Here is a 19,783-nt window from a genome sequence, read left to right as displayed (position 1 = left end):
GAGCCTCAGACACGCCGGGCAGATTATACTGTTACGGTCACTTGACTTTCAGGGGTCGGCCTGGCTGAATTCCCCAGGTGCTGATTTGATCGCCCTTAATGGAGTGATACTAACCGGATCGCCAGAAGCCAACTGCTCCCCGGGGCTAGAGCTAACTGGATGGACGAAGCCACAAAAGGTCAAGACTGCCCCACCAGGTTACCCGTTGCTTTGCTTCTGGCTGCCGTGATGGTTCCCTTTCATCCAGCGGTGGGGACACGTCCCAGTCGCCACAAAGTTCTACTTAGGAGAATTTAATTCGATTTGGCAGAGATCTCGCCACCGCCCGACCCGGTGACATAAGGACACCCCCTTCCTCAACTAGCAAATTCTTCAGGTGAGGATAAAAATGTAACGGGGAAAGTTTCCGCAGCCTGTAGCTTGATTCCTGGCGTCTGAATGAATGGCCACCTGTTTCCCCAGGGAAGGCTGTCACTTTTTATTATTTTCTGATTTACTATTGCATTTTTCGCAGTAGTTTTAGTCCTGTTTACCTGATAAGCAGGGGTTAAGTCGATTTTGATAAAGTGTTAGTGCATTGACCTATTGAAGATTCTTTTCGCAGCAGCTTTGTCATGTGCTCAACTGCTCATTGTGCTCCTGCGTGCAGTGCCTGCACTTATTTTTCTTACTTCCTGCATCTTGATTAAAATCGTTAGTACCAGTCGAGGCTGTGCTTCCCTTGTCTCATCTAATTAGCCCATCAAAGGTTATGGGCCCTGGAGCAAGAAGGGTAATTGTTTAATTACCTACCGTGTTGTGCAAAGAAAGTCGAGCTAAGGAAACACAGGAAGACTAAGTCAAACGCCTCCCCCCTTCCCCCATGGAAAAGAAAAAAAAAAAAGAGACAGAAAGTAGAGAGACAGCTACTAGTAGAGAAAATGACTGAGCATAAAGTTACTGGAGACTTAGCAGCCCCCCTGGCCAGAATGAGAAAACAGATTGCAAAATGCTAACAGAGATTAGACTGGTTAGTAAAATAGTTAACATAATAATAATGGGAGACTTCAGATACCTGAGTATTGATAGGGTAAATGTTACATCAGGACATGGATGGGAGTCAAAGTTCCTGGATGCCATCAATGACTGTTTTGTACAGTAGTTGGTTATGGAAGGGAGGAGAGGGGGAGCTACATTAGATCGAGTTCTTAGTGGAATGCAGAGAGAGGTAAAAGGTAGTGGACCCGCTTGCAGTAACATTTAACTATGAAAAGGGAAACTATGATGAATGAGGAAATTTGAGGGGAAAAAAACCCCTGAAAGGAGCAATCCAGAAGGTTAAAAACTTGCAGGGGACATAGACATTGTTTAAAATTACCAACCTTGAGGCCCAGACAAAATGCATACTGTGCATTAAAAAAAGTTGTATTACTTTTATTTGTATTATTTTGTTTATTCTATTTTAATATTTTTGCTGATAGATTTTTTTAATATTTTACATTAGTGTTTTATATATGTATTTTGCAAATTTTACTGTTATGTCATTTTATGTTAATTTTTATTTTCTTTTATGTAAGAAAGGCTTAATCAAGATAATAAACTTGAAGGGTTGAAAGAAAACCAAATGACTGCTGGCATGGTTTAAGTGAAATGAACAAGGCAAGTCAAGCCTAAAGACATCATTTGATAAATAGAAAGCAGACCCAAATGAGGAAAATAGGGAAGAGCATAAGCACTGGGTAGTTAGATGTAAAAAAGTAATTAAGTAGGCTAAGAGAGAATTTGAAAAGAAGTTTGTCATATAGGTAAAAAGAAGTAAAAAAATGTTTAAGTACATTTGAAGCAAAAAGACTGTGAGAAAGTCAGTTGGGCCATTAGATGACCAATGGTAAAAGGGGTGGTCAGGGAGATCTAGGAAATAGAAAAACTAAGAGGTCTGTATTCAGACACAGTCTGGATAGCAAAGTTAGCCAGATACACTTATTTGGCTAACTTTGGAGCCATATTCAGTAGTGCAGTCGCACAATTGAATATAGTGAGCTATCTTAAGTAGTTAGCTGGATAACTGATAACTTTATCCAGCTAACTACAGGACAGCTCTTTTATCCAACCAGACTTAGCCAGCTAAGGGGGTCATTTTCAAAAGGGATCGCACCGGAAGGGGAGGAGTCAGGGCGGCACCAGGGAGGACGCCGTGAAGACGTTGCTGATGGCGAAAAGGTAAGGGCCCTTTGCACCACCAGTTTCACACCCAATAGCACCACCTTTTACAATGGTGCTATTGGGTGCCGCCCCTGTTATTACCGGATTTTCTAAGGTCTGTGACCTTAGAAAATCCAGGCCTAAGTTAATTAGCTAACTCAACTTTTCCCAGTTATACCTCTAGAATGCCTGACTTATCCAGTTAAATTCTAGCTGGGTAATTAGTTAACCAGCTAGAATTTAGCTGGATAAGCACTAAATATACCCAGATAAGCCATTTAGATACATTTTCAGTTATCTGTCTAAATGACATTTGAATATAGACCTCTAAATTAATTCTTTGCCTCTGTTTTTACTGAGAAGGATGTCTGGCTTATTTTCCCTCTAGAAATATTTTTTGATGGTGATGACTTTGAGTGACTAGATGGAATCACTATGAAACTGGAAGATGTAATAACTCAGATTGACAGACTAAAGAATAACAAATCACTAGGACCAGATGGTATTCACCCCAGAGCTCTGAAGGAACCAAAAAATTAAATTGCAGACCTGTTTCTAGTGATTTGCAATCTGTCATGTAAAATAGCCACAGTAACAGAAGACTGGAGGGTGGTCAATGGGATGACAGTTTTTAAAAAGGACTCCAGGGATGATCCAGAAACTATAGACCAGTGATCCTGACTTTTTTGCTGGGCAAAATGGTCAAAGCTATTCTTAAAATCAAAATTACTGACCACGTAAATAGACATGGTTTAATGGGTGACAGTTAACATGGTTTTTGCAAAGAGAAGTATTGCCTTACCAATTTACTAGATTTTTTTGAGGGTATAAATAAATATGTGGACAAATGTGAACTGATTGATATAGTTTATTTAGTTTTCAGAAGCCAATTGACAAAGTCCGTCATGAGACTCCTCAGGAAATTGGGAGATCATGGGATCAGAGGCAGTGTCCTGTTGTGAATTGGTAGCTGGATAAAGGACAGAAAACAGTGGGTAGGACTAAATGGTCATTTTTCCATGTGGAGGAAGATCATTAATGTAGTGCAGTGGTTCTCAACCTTTCTTCTGTCAGGACACACCTGACAGATGGTTCTCACATGCATGACACACTGACCCATGATCATCATGGGGCTAGATGTAAAAGTACAGTTTGCATCCACGGGAAACCTCCTGACCCACAATAATGGATGTAAAGCAGAATTATGACATTCCCCATACAACTCACCCTACAAAAAAGATATTCTGGTTCTGGTGTCATCTCAGTAACAGCAACTCAAACTCCTTCTACTTCCAGGCTCAATAGCCCTACTTATGAAAAAGACAGCAGTTTACCACCAATGCATGTCCTCTTGAGAAAACACAACAAATAAGACTGATAAAACTCTTACATGCTAGTAAAATATCTCATCTCGGTAACAAACACAGAACCGACCTAACATACTCCCAGGATCTGTAGTAATGCACATAAACTAATCCGCACACAGTTACACCTGTATTATGGAATACACTCAAACAGGAGCAACCCTATCTATGAAAAGGCAACACTACAAATATTAAATCAGGCCCTAAAAACCGAAACACCTCTTATTAGGAAAACAGAACTAGCAAGCAGCTATAGATCCCCCACACAGAAATAATTGTAAAACTATACTAATAAGCAGAATAAATGTTTCAAAACAGCTATGAACAGAATAACATCCAACAATTAAAAACTCATAAAAACTATTAAACATTCTCCAAATATCAATAAAATATTTCAAAAAAGCAGACATCACATAATATTAAATAATTAAAATGGCAGTCAATCAAGAAAAATAAACTTAAAAAGCCACCTTTACTTATTCCCTCCAGCAGCTCTCCTACTCCCCTTCCATGCAGGCCCTGGCACACACCAGAAACAGCAGTAGAAGCTAAGCTCTATACCCATGGTCCTTTTCCTTAGTGCCCATGTCTCTCACACACACACCATACCAGTCATGCCCCCATGACCAGTTTCTGTCTCTCACAAACCAATCATCTCCCAGACAGTCTTTGATACACACACACACACACACACCAGTCACCTTCCTGAATAGTTTCTCTCATGCCATACACACACACAGGCTTCCCACTCCTGTGTTCTACTTACATATATGGGCTTCTTACTCTCATAATCACTTTCTCTGTCTCACACACACACACACACACACACACATACACATTCACCAGTCTCTCACTTTCATGCTTGTTCTCTCCGCATGCACAGGCTTCTCATTCCCATAATCACTTTCTTTCTCTCTCTCTCTCTCACACACACACACACACACACACACCAGTCACCTGATCTTTCTCATGCATACACACACACACAGGCTTCCCACTCCCATGTTCTCTTTCAGATATACAGGCTTCTCCCTCCCATGCTGTGTCTCACACATGCGTCAATGAGACAGTGCCTTAATGGCACTGTCCTGGCTCGACCAGATCCTGCCTCCGGCTTGCCCCTACCCCACCTCCAGCCCACCCCTTTTTCAGCCTCTGACGAAGGTCGGGGGGAAGCTCGATCTATGGAGCTAGGATCTGAATTGCTGCAGGAAGTTATGGACAGTTTTGCTGAGTACATTTCTGATAAATTAGACTCTCGATTAAGTATTATTGTTGAGAAAGTTGCTCAGCTGGTGTAGAGTGTTTGCGACAATTCGGAGCGGCTGGAGGAACACGAGGGCAGGCTTGTGGAGCTGAAATGGAGGCCACTGCTACCGCTGCTAAAATAGACAAGGTAGTTAGGAATTACTCAGCCACTCTGGAGAAGATAGACAACTTGGAAAACCAGTCACTCCAGTGCAACATTCAGATCCTGGGTGTTCCAGAGCAGACAGAGGGTGCTGATGCAGTAAACGTTTTTCTTCCTGGCTGCCAAATTTGCTCAAAATGGAGGCGAGTCATGGGGCTCTTAAGCTACATGCGCACATAGAGCTCTAGTCCCAAATGCCATCTCAAGGGGGGCGACCAAGAGTAGTTATCATCAAACTTCATAATTTTACAGACCAGTGACTGGTGATGAATGCTGCACAGGATATGAAGGACGTGTCTTTTGATGGTCACCGTGTTCTTATTTTTCCTGACTTGCAAAGAAAAAGGCAACAATTTGCTGCTGTTTAAGAAAAAGCTTCAGAAAGCTAACTTGTGATACGCAATGCTGTACCCGGCCAAATTGCGGCTTTTTGCCAATGGTACTCAAGTCACATTGGAGTTAGTATCTGTGGTGGAACAATGGTTGAGCAAATACCGGGATGGCCACTTGGAGAATCCTGAATAAAGGGTGAATTTGCAATGATGCTTTATTCAGCTTACAAGATGTGGTGGGAAGCACAGTCAAGGTTTGGTGGAGGCAATTCTGAATTGTGGTTCTGGAAATAGTAATGCCTTTCAATTTTTAGTTGCGCTGCTAACTCTTGGCTTCTTTTTTCAAATTGTTGTTGGTGCCAAGCGAGACTTCTGTAGCGAAGGCACTTTTGTTTTTGCCTTGCTTTTATGCATAAAAATTAGTTATGCTTGGGACAAAGCAGTGTTTGGTGTCAATGGTTTATATGTTGGACCTCGGCTGAAATACAGCAAGACTTGACCCTCACGCACGACGCTGGTGAGAATATACTGTGTCCAACATTCAGAGGTTCAGATACCTGCTAAGACTAAAGCTGCGAGTAAACCACGTTGGCTCGGTGTTGAAAGAGGCAAATTCTCCTGCTGCAGAATTTGAAACGGTGTATCCTTTTATCATTTTCCTCATTGGGACTATCTGAGACCTGTATTTTTTAAGATTTTTAGTTTGTAATGCCTGGAGATTTTTTTTCTTGTCATCAATAATGACTCTGTTTATCGTGCTCATTGCCGACCCTTGGTTTCTTCATCTTTTTTTTATTCTGTTTGCATGTGCCTTTGCCAAGAGGTTGGGAGAGGAGGGTCTAATATTTTTGCAACTTGATCTAAATAGTAGGCTTGAATTGTTTTTCTTCTTACTTCTTTCTTTAATATTGTTTACATACATTTTTCTCTTGGCGGTATTATAATATGTTTATACTTTTTTGCTGCATGGAGAAAGGCAATGAGTATGAGAAGTTTTCTTTATTGCTGGGGTGGTTGGATATTGAGTGCGAGAAGGAAAATAAGAAACTCTGAAGGGTGGCGTGAGATGGGAAGGTGGGGGAGGGGATTTGGGCTTTTTGTTTGGGGTTGAAGAAAATTGAGGAGATGATTGGGGTTGCAAGGTAGTCGGTTTGGTTCCATGTAGGGGATCGGTTTGGGTTCTGTAACATCTCTCTAAGGGGCCAATGCACTATTCGTTGAGCGCCCGTTTTCCTAACACACACCCAGCCACATCTCCTGGGCATGCAATGCAATATTTCAATTAGGGGTGGCACAAAAAAGGAGGCACTAGGGAAAATTTGTGCATCCCTAACGCCTCCACTGCCTATGTATCTTTGCTAGAATGTCCTGTGTTAATAAAGTTTCTTTGTCTAGGATTGCCAGATGATGTCACTTCCTTGGTTGGATTCTCATAAAAGAGCATTTGTGGTTGTGTCAGATCACTGTTTTTCAAATTGTTGGAGATCAGCTGATTCAGTTGGATCGATCGTTCCAGATGATGTCTCATTTAAGATAAGTCCCTCTCTGATGCAGGAGTTCTGAAATGCCAGCTGACATCGGGGTTTCGTTCTCTTACATCGCTGTGTTCTTTTCTTATTTGCGCCTGTAGGCATTTTTAATTTCATTTTCAAAAAACTATGATTTAAAAATATTGATAGTGTTTTGCAGCTCAAAGACATATGGCATCTTGCATCTTGTGTGAGCCATGGGTGGATCATTGAGTCATGTTTAAGAAGATTTTACACCTATACCTGGTTTGCTGATACCCTACCTCTAACATTTAAATTATGTTAAAAATCTTTCATATGAATTCCCCCCTCACAAGAGACAGATGTTTGAGCATGTTACCATTTAAGTGAACTGCAACAGAGAAAAAAAAAGAGAACAATGCAGCTAAGTAACTTGAGCTGCCAGCTCAGGAAACCCAAGATACCCCTTACTGTGAAGGTGTTTAACTGACTATTGAATAGATGGGTCACAGCTTCAGGGGATTTGCATGTCACAGCCCCCTGGACTTCTGCTGGTAATTTTGTAGGAAATATCAATAAAAAAAATCAAAAGATTCAAACTCCTAAATTACAGAACTATGACTGGGAAAGGGATTTATGAGAAAAATGTACTGGAAAACAGTCCTAGGAAGCAAACAGATTTTCACCCTGACTTACAAGGGTATTCAGACACGTGGGTACTGAGATCCCAGACAACAGCAGAGGTTGGTCAGGCAGGATGGAGGAGTGTGTTCTCTCTGGTCCTTCCTGGGTCTTGGCTTTTTGGCTGAGACAAAGTGACTCATACAGGGTCAGACAACAGATAAAGCAAAAGCCAGGCTGAGAGAAGGTGACTTATCCGGGCTGGGTAATAGCACATGACTGGCCATGAGTTTAGCGGAGCTAAAATCACTGAAAGCTGAGAATGCAGAGGGCCAGATCAAGCAGTTTCCCTTGAGGAAGGGGACTCCAGTGGCAGTCCAGGAGTTATTGAGTCCCCCAGGAGGGTATGGACCCCAGTGGCAGTCCAGGAGATGGAGTTGGTTCCCCAGGAGGGCGTGGATCCCAGTAGCTGACTGGGAGGCAGAGTTGGGTCTCCCAGGAGGGTGTGGACCCCAGCAGCAGAATAGGAGGCAGAGTTTGGTCCTCCAGGAGGACGTGCACCCCAGAATTGGTATGGACCTTTCAGCAGAGTGGAAGGAGATGGTTTAGATACAGCAGACTACCCCAGGCCAGTACTGCCCACCACCCTAGTTACATCTGTTCACATAGGTGAGACTTGGGATAAAAGGGAATAAATAAATAAAATAAGATAATAATAATGCCTGAGTAAGCAGGAATGCAAGAGGTCCCTTCTATTCTATATGGTGGTATACTGTGGGGTCCAACAACTCCAAATTGCCAAATAAATGTTCTTGCTATCTTGTAGAAGTGTATATAGTTGCTTGGCCTACTAAACATGAGTAGATTAGAGTGATGTTTGATATCCTATTAACAATGTACATAGTCATGTAGAAATGTATATGCTTGTATAGTCTAATAAACCGCAAGAGAAGCTGAGCAGGCACTGGGACAGGCGAACGGGGGTAAGAGGGCCTGGCTGCGGGCCTGCTGCAGCCGGCACACGCAACATGAACCAGATGCTATCAACCGTACACAAGAAAAGTTGCTAGAAAATGAAGTATCACCACTGCAAAACTTGCACAAGTGGCAATAACAGATAAGAGTTGAATCAGCTTGGACTGCTCGAATTCAGAAGGTCACAGCTGACAAAGAGAAACCACCATGGGTAGTGGTTTCATGGGCAATGATTCACATGACGTCCAATAGCAACTTACTCCAAAAAACAAAACCAGATGTAAGGAAGGTGAAATGGACAGCCCGCTTAGCACAGCCATTTTGCTATAAGCAGGCTATGCATGTTTTAAAGAAATAAACAAAAATGTCCATCAATGCAAAATCTAGTGGAAAAGTGATCACCTCAGGAAAACCATACCAGAAGGTAACAACACTGGAGCTACATGTTGTGCTTTGTATCCCAGATCTACAAAGAAATCTGTTATCAATCAACTAGTTGAAGAGGACCATTACATTATTTTATACAAAGAAAGAACAAATATCATTGATGAAAACTGGCAAGAGGCTGACAGAGTGAAACAACGAGGAGAACGTCTACTGCTTATTATGCAAGCAAAAGAACCAGCTTCTGAAATTGCAAACGCACTAAATATAATTGCTTCAAATAAAAATGAAAAGATATTACAAGAAAAATTTATTTGAATTCATAGATTAGATCATGCAAATAATTGATATATGGATGTCATGAAGAAGGCTAGCATGATGAGATATCTTGAATACAATGATGTGAGCTTGTTACAATGTGAAGCCTGCATAAAGAAAAAGGTTCAAGAAAATCATTTTTGAGGTAATACAATCAGTTAAAATAATCACTTAATCTTTATACACATTGACCTCATTGGACCAATGCCTGTGGGGTCTGGTCTTGGTACTGAGACCTAGCCCTGGCACCAAAACCTATCCCTGGTACTGAGACCTAGCCTTAGTCCTGGCCTGGTGCCAGGGCCTAGCCCCAAAGCCTGCCAGGAGCAGGCTGAGGCTGGGTCATTGACAAATGCCAGGACCAGGAATCTTCCACCCCAGACCCTTTTTACTCCATTCCTGAATCCAGCGTTGAGAGCAGGAGTGATGCCCAGTCTCTCTTACCTGGTCCTGGTGCTCTTAAATATGGCACATCTGTCTGGGAATGGCACCAAAGTGACGTCTCTTCGGCACCTTCCTCCAGTGTGGCCAGCTCCATTGTGTTGTACGGCCTTTGCACTGTGGCTAGGCTTCTGCATTGGGCCCAGCCCTAGGCTAGGCCTTGGTGCTGAGCCTTTCCCAGGATGGGCTCAGGTATTGGCGCCAGATCTGGACTGGGGAATTCTCAGGTCTCTGCACTGGGCCCAACTTAGGGCTAGGTTATGGCACTGGACCAAGCCTGGGACTAGGCCATGGTGCCGGGTCACTGGAGGCTCATTAAAAAAAAAAAAAAAAAAAGTAATGAATACAAAATTATCGGAACATTTTTTTAATATTTTTTTCTGAGGGTTTTTGGGTTCATTCCATTCGGGAAAATGTCCTCATTTGTTGCATTTTTTCATTTGTTTATAACAAATGCACATCCCTAGCAGCCATAGGCTCTGCTCAAATATCTGGGAAAGTCTTCACTGAGACTTATTCCCAGCTATGAAGCCAGAGGGCACTTTTGATACTTAGCATGACTGCAGGATGGAGAATGAAAATGTATGATGTTGTTGCCAGGGCTTAATTTGTAGATGAAAAAGAAGTGGAGCTGGGGGGAAGAGGGTTCAGGGCCAGGTGTGACATTTGCGATGGGGTGGGGCTAGGACCGGTTGTGAACTCCTCTTTCTCAAACACACACACACTATTCCACACACATTCTTAAATGCACTCTTCCTCCTCTTTACCCCAGTGATCCTCCAACCTCCATCCTCCTCAGCTCCCACCAGTGCTCAACCCCTGGCTGTTCTTCACCCACCAGGAATGATTTCCATCATCAGCTCTGCTCCATTTCCTGAGGTCCTGGAAAAAAGGCATCAGGACACCATTCTAGATTGTTCCTTCAAAAATTAAGCCCTTAAGGGGGGGGGGGGGGGGGAGCAGAGTCCAAGATGGCGACTGATCGAGAGGAAGAAGGCAGCTCTTTTGAAGTTCTACATTTCCTTTTGAAATTATACCTCTACTTCACTAATGCCGCACACGAAACGTAAGACCCGACTCCGTGAGAGCTAGGCTGTTATGGATACTCCTGAAGCACGATAAAGCATTATTCCTGCCTTCTTCACCCCAATGCCAAATCAGCCGAGAGCGAGTGCCGCGGTGGATGAGGATGTGGAGCGAACGCCCCCATCTCTGGCGGAGGAAATATTGCTGAGTCCCGGAGTGCCTGAGATGCCGTCCCTACCCCTACGAGACAGTGAGTTTCGGGAGTCAACTCCAAAATGTTCGCCATCAAGCCATGAGATGGAAGGAGGTCGGAGCCTGGCAGAAGTGGGAGGAACAATACAGCTGGGAGGATATATACCCCCGATGCTGAGAGATATCCCCGAAACTCTGCGGCAGGGAATTGCACGGGACACTGAATCTGGAATAGCAGGAAAGGGTGAGTCAATACAAGAATTAACCCCCTTTCTTGTGAAGCCAGCGGTAATAACGTTAGAAGCCTTGTGGGAAGCAATGGCTGCCACTGAAACAGCCTTTGTGAATTTGTCAAAAGTTTGCATGGAGTCAAATAAAAGAAGTATAGAGAATGTGAAAAGACTGGAAGTTTAAGATGAAAAATTGTCTGAAATGGATAAGAAAATTAAGAGTATTGAGAGTCATCAACAATATCTGATTCAGCATGAGACTGTGTTAAATAAAAAAAGTAGAAAATATAGAGAACTCTCTTCGCAGCTTAAATATCAGGGTTCTCAATTTTCCGGACATTCCACAAATGCCTGTGATTGATTTGTTTAAGAAATATTTAACTGAAGTTTTAAAAATGCCCATAGAGGCATTGCCTTTAATTTTAAAGGCTTATTACCTACCACAAAAGAAAAGAGAGGCTGACCAGGAGAAAGAAGAACCCCAAGCGCAGATGAATATTTCTGATTTATTAGAACTGTCAATTGAGGATCCAGTCACTATAAGAGGAGTTTTATTTGTGACTTTTGCCTTTGCTACAGAAAAAAATAATGTGATGAGAATGTTTTTCCGTAAAAGATCTGAAAAATATTATGGTCAAAAAATATGGTTATTCCCCGATATTACTCGGTTGACACAGGAGAGGAGGAAAAAGTTTATAGAATTGAGGACGGCAGCTTTAACTATTTGTTCAAAATTTGTTATTCGCTGTCCATGCAAATGTGTAGTAAAATTTCATAACTTAGTTTATGTTTTTTTTGAACCGTCCCAACTTCGTTTCCTTATTGACTCACATATAGCAGCTACTACGACAGTACAGAAGGCATAAGTAGGCATTCTCTCGGCCCCCATTATTTCTTTTTTATTTAGTATCTGCCTCCCTAATTTCTTATTATAAGGATGGTATGAACATAGTATTATTGCTGATTGTATCATGTTTGCCTGAGATTATTGCAAATGTTAAAAGGATCATCTGATTTTCCATTCACAATGTTATTTTGTGTAAATAATTTAAAATGCAATAAAAATAAAATTGGAAAAAAAAAATTAAGTCCTTGGTAACAGACATAAAAAAGGCACCGAGTCAGCACGCGTTTGAAGCTTGCGAGCAGTAGTGTAGTAGCCAGGGTTGAAGCCTTGATAACTGGTATTACTGCTCACAAGATTTAAACTTGTGCTAATTCAACCTCTTTTTGTGTCTGTTCTTTAGCTGCAGGATCACACCCTCCCCTCCTGTTCGCTGCACAACAGGAGGCGAGAGGTAGGAAAACAGGAGGCAAAGGGCTGAGCAGAGTAATTGTTCTTTGTTCGGTCTTCTCCAGGCTCACCTCTCTCTCTTCCTTGGGGCTACCTGGAGGGGAGGGGCTAGAACCCCAGCTTCTCTGTTTCTTAAATCTGAAAAGAAGATGTGGAATTCAGTTCCAGGCGATTCCCCCACAAATTAAGCCCTGGTTGTCATTGCATATCTTCATAGAAGAATGAAAGAAAAAAAAAATCTACAAGTATCAACCAGAAGGTCACATCAAACCAGGGAATTGAAAACAAGGTTGCCACTTATTTCAAGCAATCTATGGCTTACGCCAATTAGACAGTCTGGTTTGGAACTTTAAAAGAACACCTTGTGGGGAATGGATTCAAGTAGGTTAGAAGCGATCCCTGTGTTTTCAAATATCCGACAAAAAAAGGGGGAAATTTTGTACTGGCGTTTATGTAAATGTTTACTTATTTGCACAGAAAAACAAGAGCTAGAGGATGCTACCTTAAAAATTACAAGCCAATTCAAATTAAAAGAGAGCAAACAGACATACATTTCTAGGACTACAAATTAGATCAATAGGAAACCAAATTTCCCAGGAAACCATTATAAAAGATTTGTTTGAAAACTTTGATACGATCAAATGCAAAGCAAAGAGCACGCCAATGGATTCTAATAAAAAAAAAAACTGGAAAATTTTCAAGACTCACCATAAGGGGTCAAGAAATACTGGCAGTCTAATGTACATCATACTTGGAAGTTGGCAAGATCTTCCCTATCTAATATATGGTGAATTTTAAAAAAGTGATGCGCATGCACAAAAAAGCCGATGCGCACGCAAATAGCGCAGCTTCACGTAAGTACTATTTTATAAACCTCACGTATACATGCACAAGTACCAATGTGCAAATATATTTGATTGTGTAAAAAAGGGGCGGGTCAAGGGCATTCTGGGGCAGGGCCAACATTTACACTCCTAGGTAGCGATTTTATAACCTGCGAACGCAGTGAGCATACAGTTGTATTTACTTCTGCCACTTAGGAGTAAGAATACAGTTTTTAATAGACAAATACATACTGGGTGAAGGTTCGGAGTAAACTGGGGGAAGTGCAGACTGAATAACTAGAGGGGTCTTGATGACCTGGAGGGAGACTGGGCAAACCCGTGGACCAATTGGTAAAACTGGTCATTTTCTTCACGCGCGCATGTTATAAAATGTGCTGACTTGCTTGTGTAAAAGTCAACAAGTGCTAAGGCGAATACGTGACTAACATAACCTTGGGCAAATGCTTAAAATTAGGAGCACACATATGAGTGAATAAGCATATTATATATAATGCACACGCATTATATATAAATGCATGGCTGATATAAAATTCATGTGCAAGTGTGCTTGTGCCCACATATACAAGTATATGGGTGCTCATGCACTTGTTTTAAAGCTACTGTCACATGTGCATTGTTGTAATTCATGCAAAATGCCCAATAAATGTACATAGAGGCAACTATCAACATATTATGATATCAAAAGAAGCCATGAAGAAAGGAATCGCCTATGCCAGTGGAACTGGATGACTAATTGGTATCAAAGAACAGAGCTCAGCAAATGGCTATCTTTTTCTTTTGGGGTAATCTAATTGCATGCAAATCAAATTGACAAAACACCACCACGCTCTCTACATGCCAGAGTGAAATTAGCACTATTTTGGAAGCAACCAAAGAAACTATTTTGTTGGGAGAATTACTTGGTGAGTTTAGTTGTAAAAAAAATGGATACAAACCCTGGTTGTCATTTGGCAACATCCAAGTGGCAATAACATTAAGTGATGGAATAGTCAGTATACAAATTAAGCACGTTGTGAGACATATGGACACATGAAGACTATCTTGCCTTGGAATATTGTTCTACTGAGTTAATGTGGGCAAATCTCCTGACAGAAATGTTGACTGGGCCTAAACTTGTGTCTAGATTAAAGTAACATGAATTAGTCAAATAGAAAAGTACCTCAGCATTAGATGGACTTTATGGTTTAAGTTCTAATATTCAACTACATAAAGTACACATTTTTAATTTTAAAAAATATTAATATGTAAATTAAGAAAAGTGTTAAAATGATCTAATGAATGTATTTCAATTTTATTGATTGGTGATATTAGCTGATTTAATTTTGGTTTCAATGTTTAAAAATGTCTTAAAATGAAGGTATTATGCAGGTGCACTGAAGTTTTGAAGATTATTGCCTTTGCTGTGCTCATGCGTGCTGTACTGGTCTTCTCTGCTGAAACTGTTTTGAAGGAATGTGCATTCATTTGAAACAAATAGATAAAATGCAATGAATGGGATCATTTACATTTCATTTGCAGACTCCCAAAACGAATGGAGGGTGCCTACAAATTAAATTAAAATTTTAGTTTCATTGGTTTATTTCCCATGCAAGTCTATGGTTGCATAAAATATAGCATATACACGCTTAAATAGTCTCTACTCACTCATTCTGTATTTTATACAAATCAAAAATACACATCAATATTTACTTTTGAAAGCACATATACGCATATAAAAAAGAGGCAGTCTAGCAGTGTTCTGGGGTGGGGCTAACAGTTACACACATAAATTATTTTAAAATACACTTGCATACATACACTCCCTACTATTGCTGTATTTTTACACCTGCCAATTATCTGGTGTAAGTGATATTACACATGTTTATTGTGTAGAACTGACAGGGTGGGAGATCTGGGTAGACTGGGGGAGTTCAGGCTGAAGGAGAGTCTCGATCTAGAGAATGACTGGGTGAACTGGTGGATTAATTGGTAACCTGGTTAATTTCTTTGACGTACATATGTTTTAAAATGGGCCAACTTATAAGTGTAGTCAGGACATACACAATAAGTTCTAGTTTACTTTCAAATGTAAAATATATGCATGTACATATTTAAAATAGGTGGGTAAAGTATGCACATTCAGTCCATTGATATATGTGGTTTCAATGCATTGCATGTATTTGCACTTAAGCCTACGTACCTGCATATCTTGCATGGTAGAATTACATAAAGTTTACAATTGTGCATGTATCATACGTGCATATTTATAAAATAATATAGCAAATATGCACGTGACCACATATGTGCAGTTTGAAAGTTATCCTGCCTAGGAATTGCTATTACTTATCACTGCGCAATAGCAGCATAGGATCTAGTTACTGTATGAGATCTTCCCAGGTACTTGTGACCTGGACTGGCCACTGTTGAAATACAGGACCAATGGTCTGACCCAGTATGGCATGTTCTTATGTTTGATACACCTTGGGGGTTATGCTACCACTCAGCCTTGCTGCCATCCCCTTGGCTTTGTATATTAGGGGTCTTAATGCCACTCTGCATTGCTGCTATTCCACGCATGTTACACTCGGGGGGGTCTTACTGCACACTGCCTAGTTGCCATGTCCCTGATGCTAAACTAGGAAGTCTTGCTGACACTCTGCCTTGCTGTCCTGCTCCTGATACTGCACCTTGAGGGTCTCTCTGCCATTCTGCTAATCTCATTATGCCTCACCTTGGGGGCCTTTCTGCCACTCTGCCTTGCTGCTATTCCCCAGACTCTATACCTTGGGTGTTCATGTCACTGTGGGTGCTTTGGGGACTTCGTGACACTCTTTGTGCTGCTTTGTCTCTCTGTCAGTGCCTGGACTTTTCTTCTTTTTCTGCACCTTTGCTGCTTTGTTCCCCCTTCATGGTGCCTTAGGATGTTCATGCCACTCTAGGTGCCACTTTGATCCTGTTGTGCTGCCTTTTGGGGGTTCTTGCCTTTTGTTATTAGTGCCCTCTTTTGAAGCCTTAGGGTGGGTTCTGACACTGTTGCTGTTGCTTTGCTCCTCTCACGGTGCCCTGGGGAACTCCTGCCTTTTGCCCCTTTATGGTGCCTCAGGCTATTCAGTGTCACATTTGGTGCCACTTTGCCAGAGCCTTTGCTGTTTTGGAGCTCTCTCTCCTTTTCTGATGTGGGCTACCCACAAGTTTCATTAGAATTGGTTAGAAAACCCCAATTTTGAAGCTCAAAACAGGCTGCATTACTTCCCCCATTGACTATAAAGGGAAACAAATAAAACAAATTAAAAAAAAAATTGATGGAAAATAATGAAACAAATGGAGGTGACCTATGAAATGAATGAATGAACCGAAACAAAACTTTTGCCTCTGCACATCCCTATTGCTTTTGTTTATTTGTTCTTCCTGCATCTTGAATGAAAGTGTTAATATGATTTGACAGTGTGTCTCCCTTATATCATCTAATTAACTCATAAATGTTGTCTCTCTTAACAGCTTTTTCTTGTTCTTTTTTTTTTAGATCTCTTGAGTCATTATGCATTATGAGTTATTTCCTGGCTTTCTGCAAATCCCACCCTGGTACTGTGCTCACCCGGTATCGAAGTCTCCGATCGGAAGGACTTCTGTGTGATGTTCTCTTGGAGGTGAATGGGAGAGAGTTCCCTGCACACAAATCTCTCCTGGCATGTTCCAGCGATTACTTCCGAGCCATGTTTAAGGACTACACCAAAGAGTCTAAGGCTGCGGTCATCCACCTGAAAGCTATCTCAGCTCCTGGGCTCCAGCATATTTTGGACTTTATCTACACCTCATGGCTGTCTCTCTCCCTGGACACCTTGGAGGATACCCTGGAAGCGGCCAGTTATCTCCAAGTGACGGAGGCCATCACTCTCTGCAGCCAGTACATAGTTAGCAATCTAGGGCTCGAAAACTGCTGCTTTTTTGCTAACATTGCCTCCAAGTTTTGCCTCCCAGATGCCATATCAGCTGCAGACAAATACATCATCAATAACATCTGGAAACTTCTGGAGCAGGAACTTGGAAGAGTTGAACTTCTGGAACTGAATTTTAAGTCTTTGTTGACGGTGGTACAATCAGCTGATGTTTGTAAGGTGAAGGAACACTCTCTGCTGAAGTTAGTAGAAAGGTGGGTCAAGCACGACAGATCCAGGTTAGTGAACACCAATCATTTGCTTGAGAACATACGGTTTGGACTTATACCCCTGGAAGAGCTGAGAAAATTCTACTCTCAGCAAGAGGTTCCTCTAACAGGGACTATTAAAAATCTGATCATTAGATCCATCAACTACCATACTTTTGCTTTCAAGCAGCCCATACTGCAAGATAAGTACAGCACCCTGAGAAACCAGAAGCCCTGGATCATGCTGGTGGGAGGAGGAACTGCCAGTGAGGGACTTGTTAATAATGTGCTTGCATTTGACGTGTATAATCATAGATGGAGAACCACAGCCCAGCTGCCTGTTAAGGTCCAAAATCACTGCATATGTGTGGCGGGGAACTTCCTGTATCTGCTTGGCGGGGAAATTTCAAGCTCCGCTACTGATGGCACAAAAAACATGGTGATGCCAGTCACCAACAGGGTTCTTCGCTATGACCCCAGGTGTGACCGATGGCTGGAAGTCACCAGCATGCTAGAAAGTAGAGCTCAGTTTTCTTGTTGCATGGTGGAGAACAACATCTTTGCCATCGGAGGGAGGAATGATGCCAGGTGTCTTTCTGCATCTGTAGAAGTCTATGACATTAGCAGAGACAGATGGACAAAGATGCGGGACTTGCCCTGTAAGATGCATGGTCATGCTAGCACCGTCCATAACAATATCATTTATATATCAGGGGGAAAATACACTGATCAGGTGAATACGAGTAAAGATGTTTATTCTTTTAACATGCTAAAGGGACAATGGAAAATACAGGCTCCCATGAGTATTGCTCGCTTTGGACACCAAATGGCAACTGTAAAAGAGGCCATTTTCACGTTTTTAGGAATGTATGAGCCCTTTTGCGACATAGAGAAATTTGACCCCATTAGAAATCAGTGGACACGTTTGCGGCCTCTGATCTTCGATCGCTTTTGCTATGGGTTGGTGGTGGTGGAGGAAACGGTCCTCCTGCTTGGAGGCAAGAAATGGCAAGATGCTCAGGAGGTGGCCACGCCAAATGTGGTAGGCTATGACACCGAGAATGACTGTTGGGAAGACATCTGCAAACTCCCCTGCCCTCTCTACGGACTGAAGTGTGAGGTGCTGCAGCTCACCGACTTGGCCAATGGTGATGAGAAAAGCAGGAGAAGAGTTTGAAGGAAGACTGAGCAGAATGATTTTCATGGCACCATTTGCAGCATCTCCCTTCAGATGGAATGCACAACTGCTAGTTGATTTCATGATGTGCAGTAGGTAGTAAGGAAAAACCAACAGGGAAAGACCGGGATTGGTATCCAGATACTGGCAGGTTATTCTGAGCAAGCAGATAATCTCAAGAGCCAAAGGAAATGGAAGATGCAAAGAAATAATAATTGGCAGGGCAGGGGTCCATGCCTGGCAGGGTCCAAATAGGTTACAACGATGACCTTGCTGGAAGAGTGGATAATCAAACCAAATGGTTGGAGAGTTGCATTTAATCATGTGTGTTTGTGTGTGAATAGTATGTATATTAACAAAATAAGTGCATTAATACATATGTATAATACAACTGTTCTCCATACTGTTTTTCAGACCAGGGTGCAACTATGCTCTGCAAAGTAGCCTTGTGCTTGGACCATACAAATACATCTGATGAATATTCATAGTAGCTTACATAGTAACATAGTAACGATGGCAGAAAAAGACCAAATGGTCCATCCAGTCTGCCCAGTAAGCTTCACATGGTAGTAACCGCCGCTTCTTGCAGGTTACCCCCATGTCTCCGTTAAGGGTAGTAACTGCCGCTGTGTGCTGGTTACCCTCAAGTCTTATGTTAAGGGTAGTAATATTTACAATCAAACAATGCTGCTTGAACATGCTTTGCTTTTGGACTTGGCCATAGAAGCAGTCCTGTGCTTTTTCCCTAATATCTGCATATCAGTACCCTGGACCGTGAAAGTCGAGGCCTAGCATTGACTGTCGTTTGAATCCAATTCCCCTTCCCCCCCCCCCCCCCCCCCAACATTGAAACTGAGAGCGATGTCGCAGTTGCATCAACAACAACTGATCTCACTAGATCAAATGAAGATGTGTGACAGAATACATTTTAAATTGGACAGAATGACCATCATATTGCACTGTATGATAAATATCATCAGGGCTGGAAGTGCTGCCCTTTTAAAGTGCATGGGTTTTAATCATCAGTCATTCTGAATTTGTGTAACACACATTCAAAAAGCAATTGCAATACAATCTTCCCTTTGGTCATTCTGCCCCGTTTAAAATTTATTCTGTCACACATCTTCATTTGATCTAGTGAGATCAATTGTTTTTGTTTATTTAGATTATTCTTACACTTAGAGGTTTGTTTTTTTTTTGTTTACTTAGCAGTTGCATCAAAAGCATCAAGGCTAATTGGTTAATGGAAGTAATCCTCGTGCCTTCTGTTAAGGGTAATAACTGCCGTTCCATGCAGGTAACCCCATGCACCCTTTTCTTCATTTCCAACCTCTAACCTTTAGGGATTCACAGTTTCACAGTTTATCCCATGCTGTCTG

The 19,783-nt window shown here is 41.8% G+C and overlaps 1 protein-coding gene across 1 annotated transcript; it reads left to right on the top strand.

Annotated features, from left to right (window-relative positions):
- Nucleotides 1-237: 237 nt before the first annotated feature.
- On the top strand, nt 238-18,999 carry KLHL34 (kelch like family member 34). Its single transcript, XM_029603396.1, has 2 exons — nt 238-376; nt 16,607-18,999. Exon 2 carries the CDS (start codon nt 16,629-16,631, stop codon nt 18,402-18,404), a length of 1,776 nt encoding a protein of 591 aa, XP_029459256.1. The 5' UTR covers nt 238-376; nt 16,607-16,628; the 3' UTR covers nt 18,405-18,999.
- The last annotated feature ends 784 nt before the right edge of the window (nt 19,000-19,783 follow it).

Source organism: Rhinatrema bivittatum, chromosome 5, assembly GCF_901001135.1.
Source record: "Rhinatrema bivittatum chromosome 5, aRhiBiv1.1, whole genome shotgun sequence".
Taxonomy (NCBI): Eukaryota; Metazoa; Chordata; class Amphibia; order Gymnophiona; family Rhinatrematidae; genus Rhinatrema; species Rhinatrema bivittatum.
Note: the sequence above shows the minus strand (reverse complement) of the source record. Positions and strands in the feature narration are given on the sequence as shown.

Excerpts from the sequence above, each read along its gene's own strand:
- KLHL34 (XM_029603396.1), top strand. The coding sequence starts at position 16,629 with ATGAGTTATTTCCTGGCTTTCTGCAAATCCCACCCTGGTACTGTGCTC.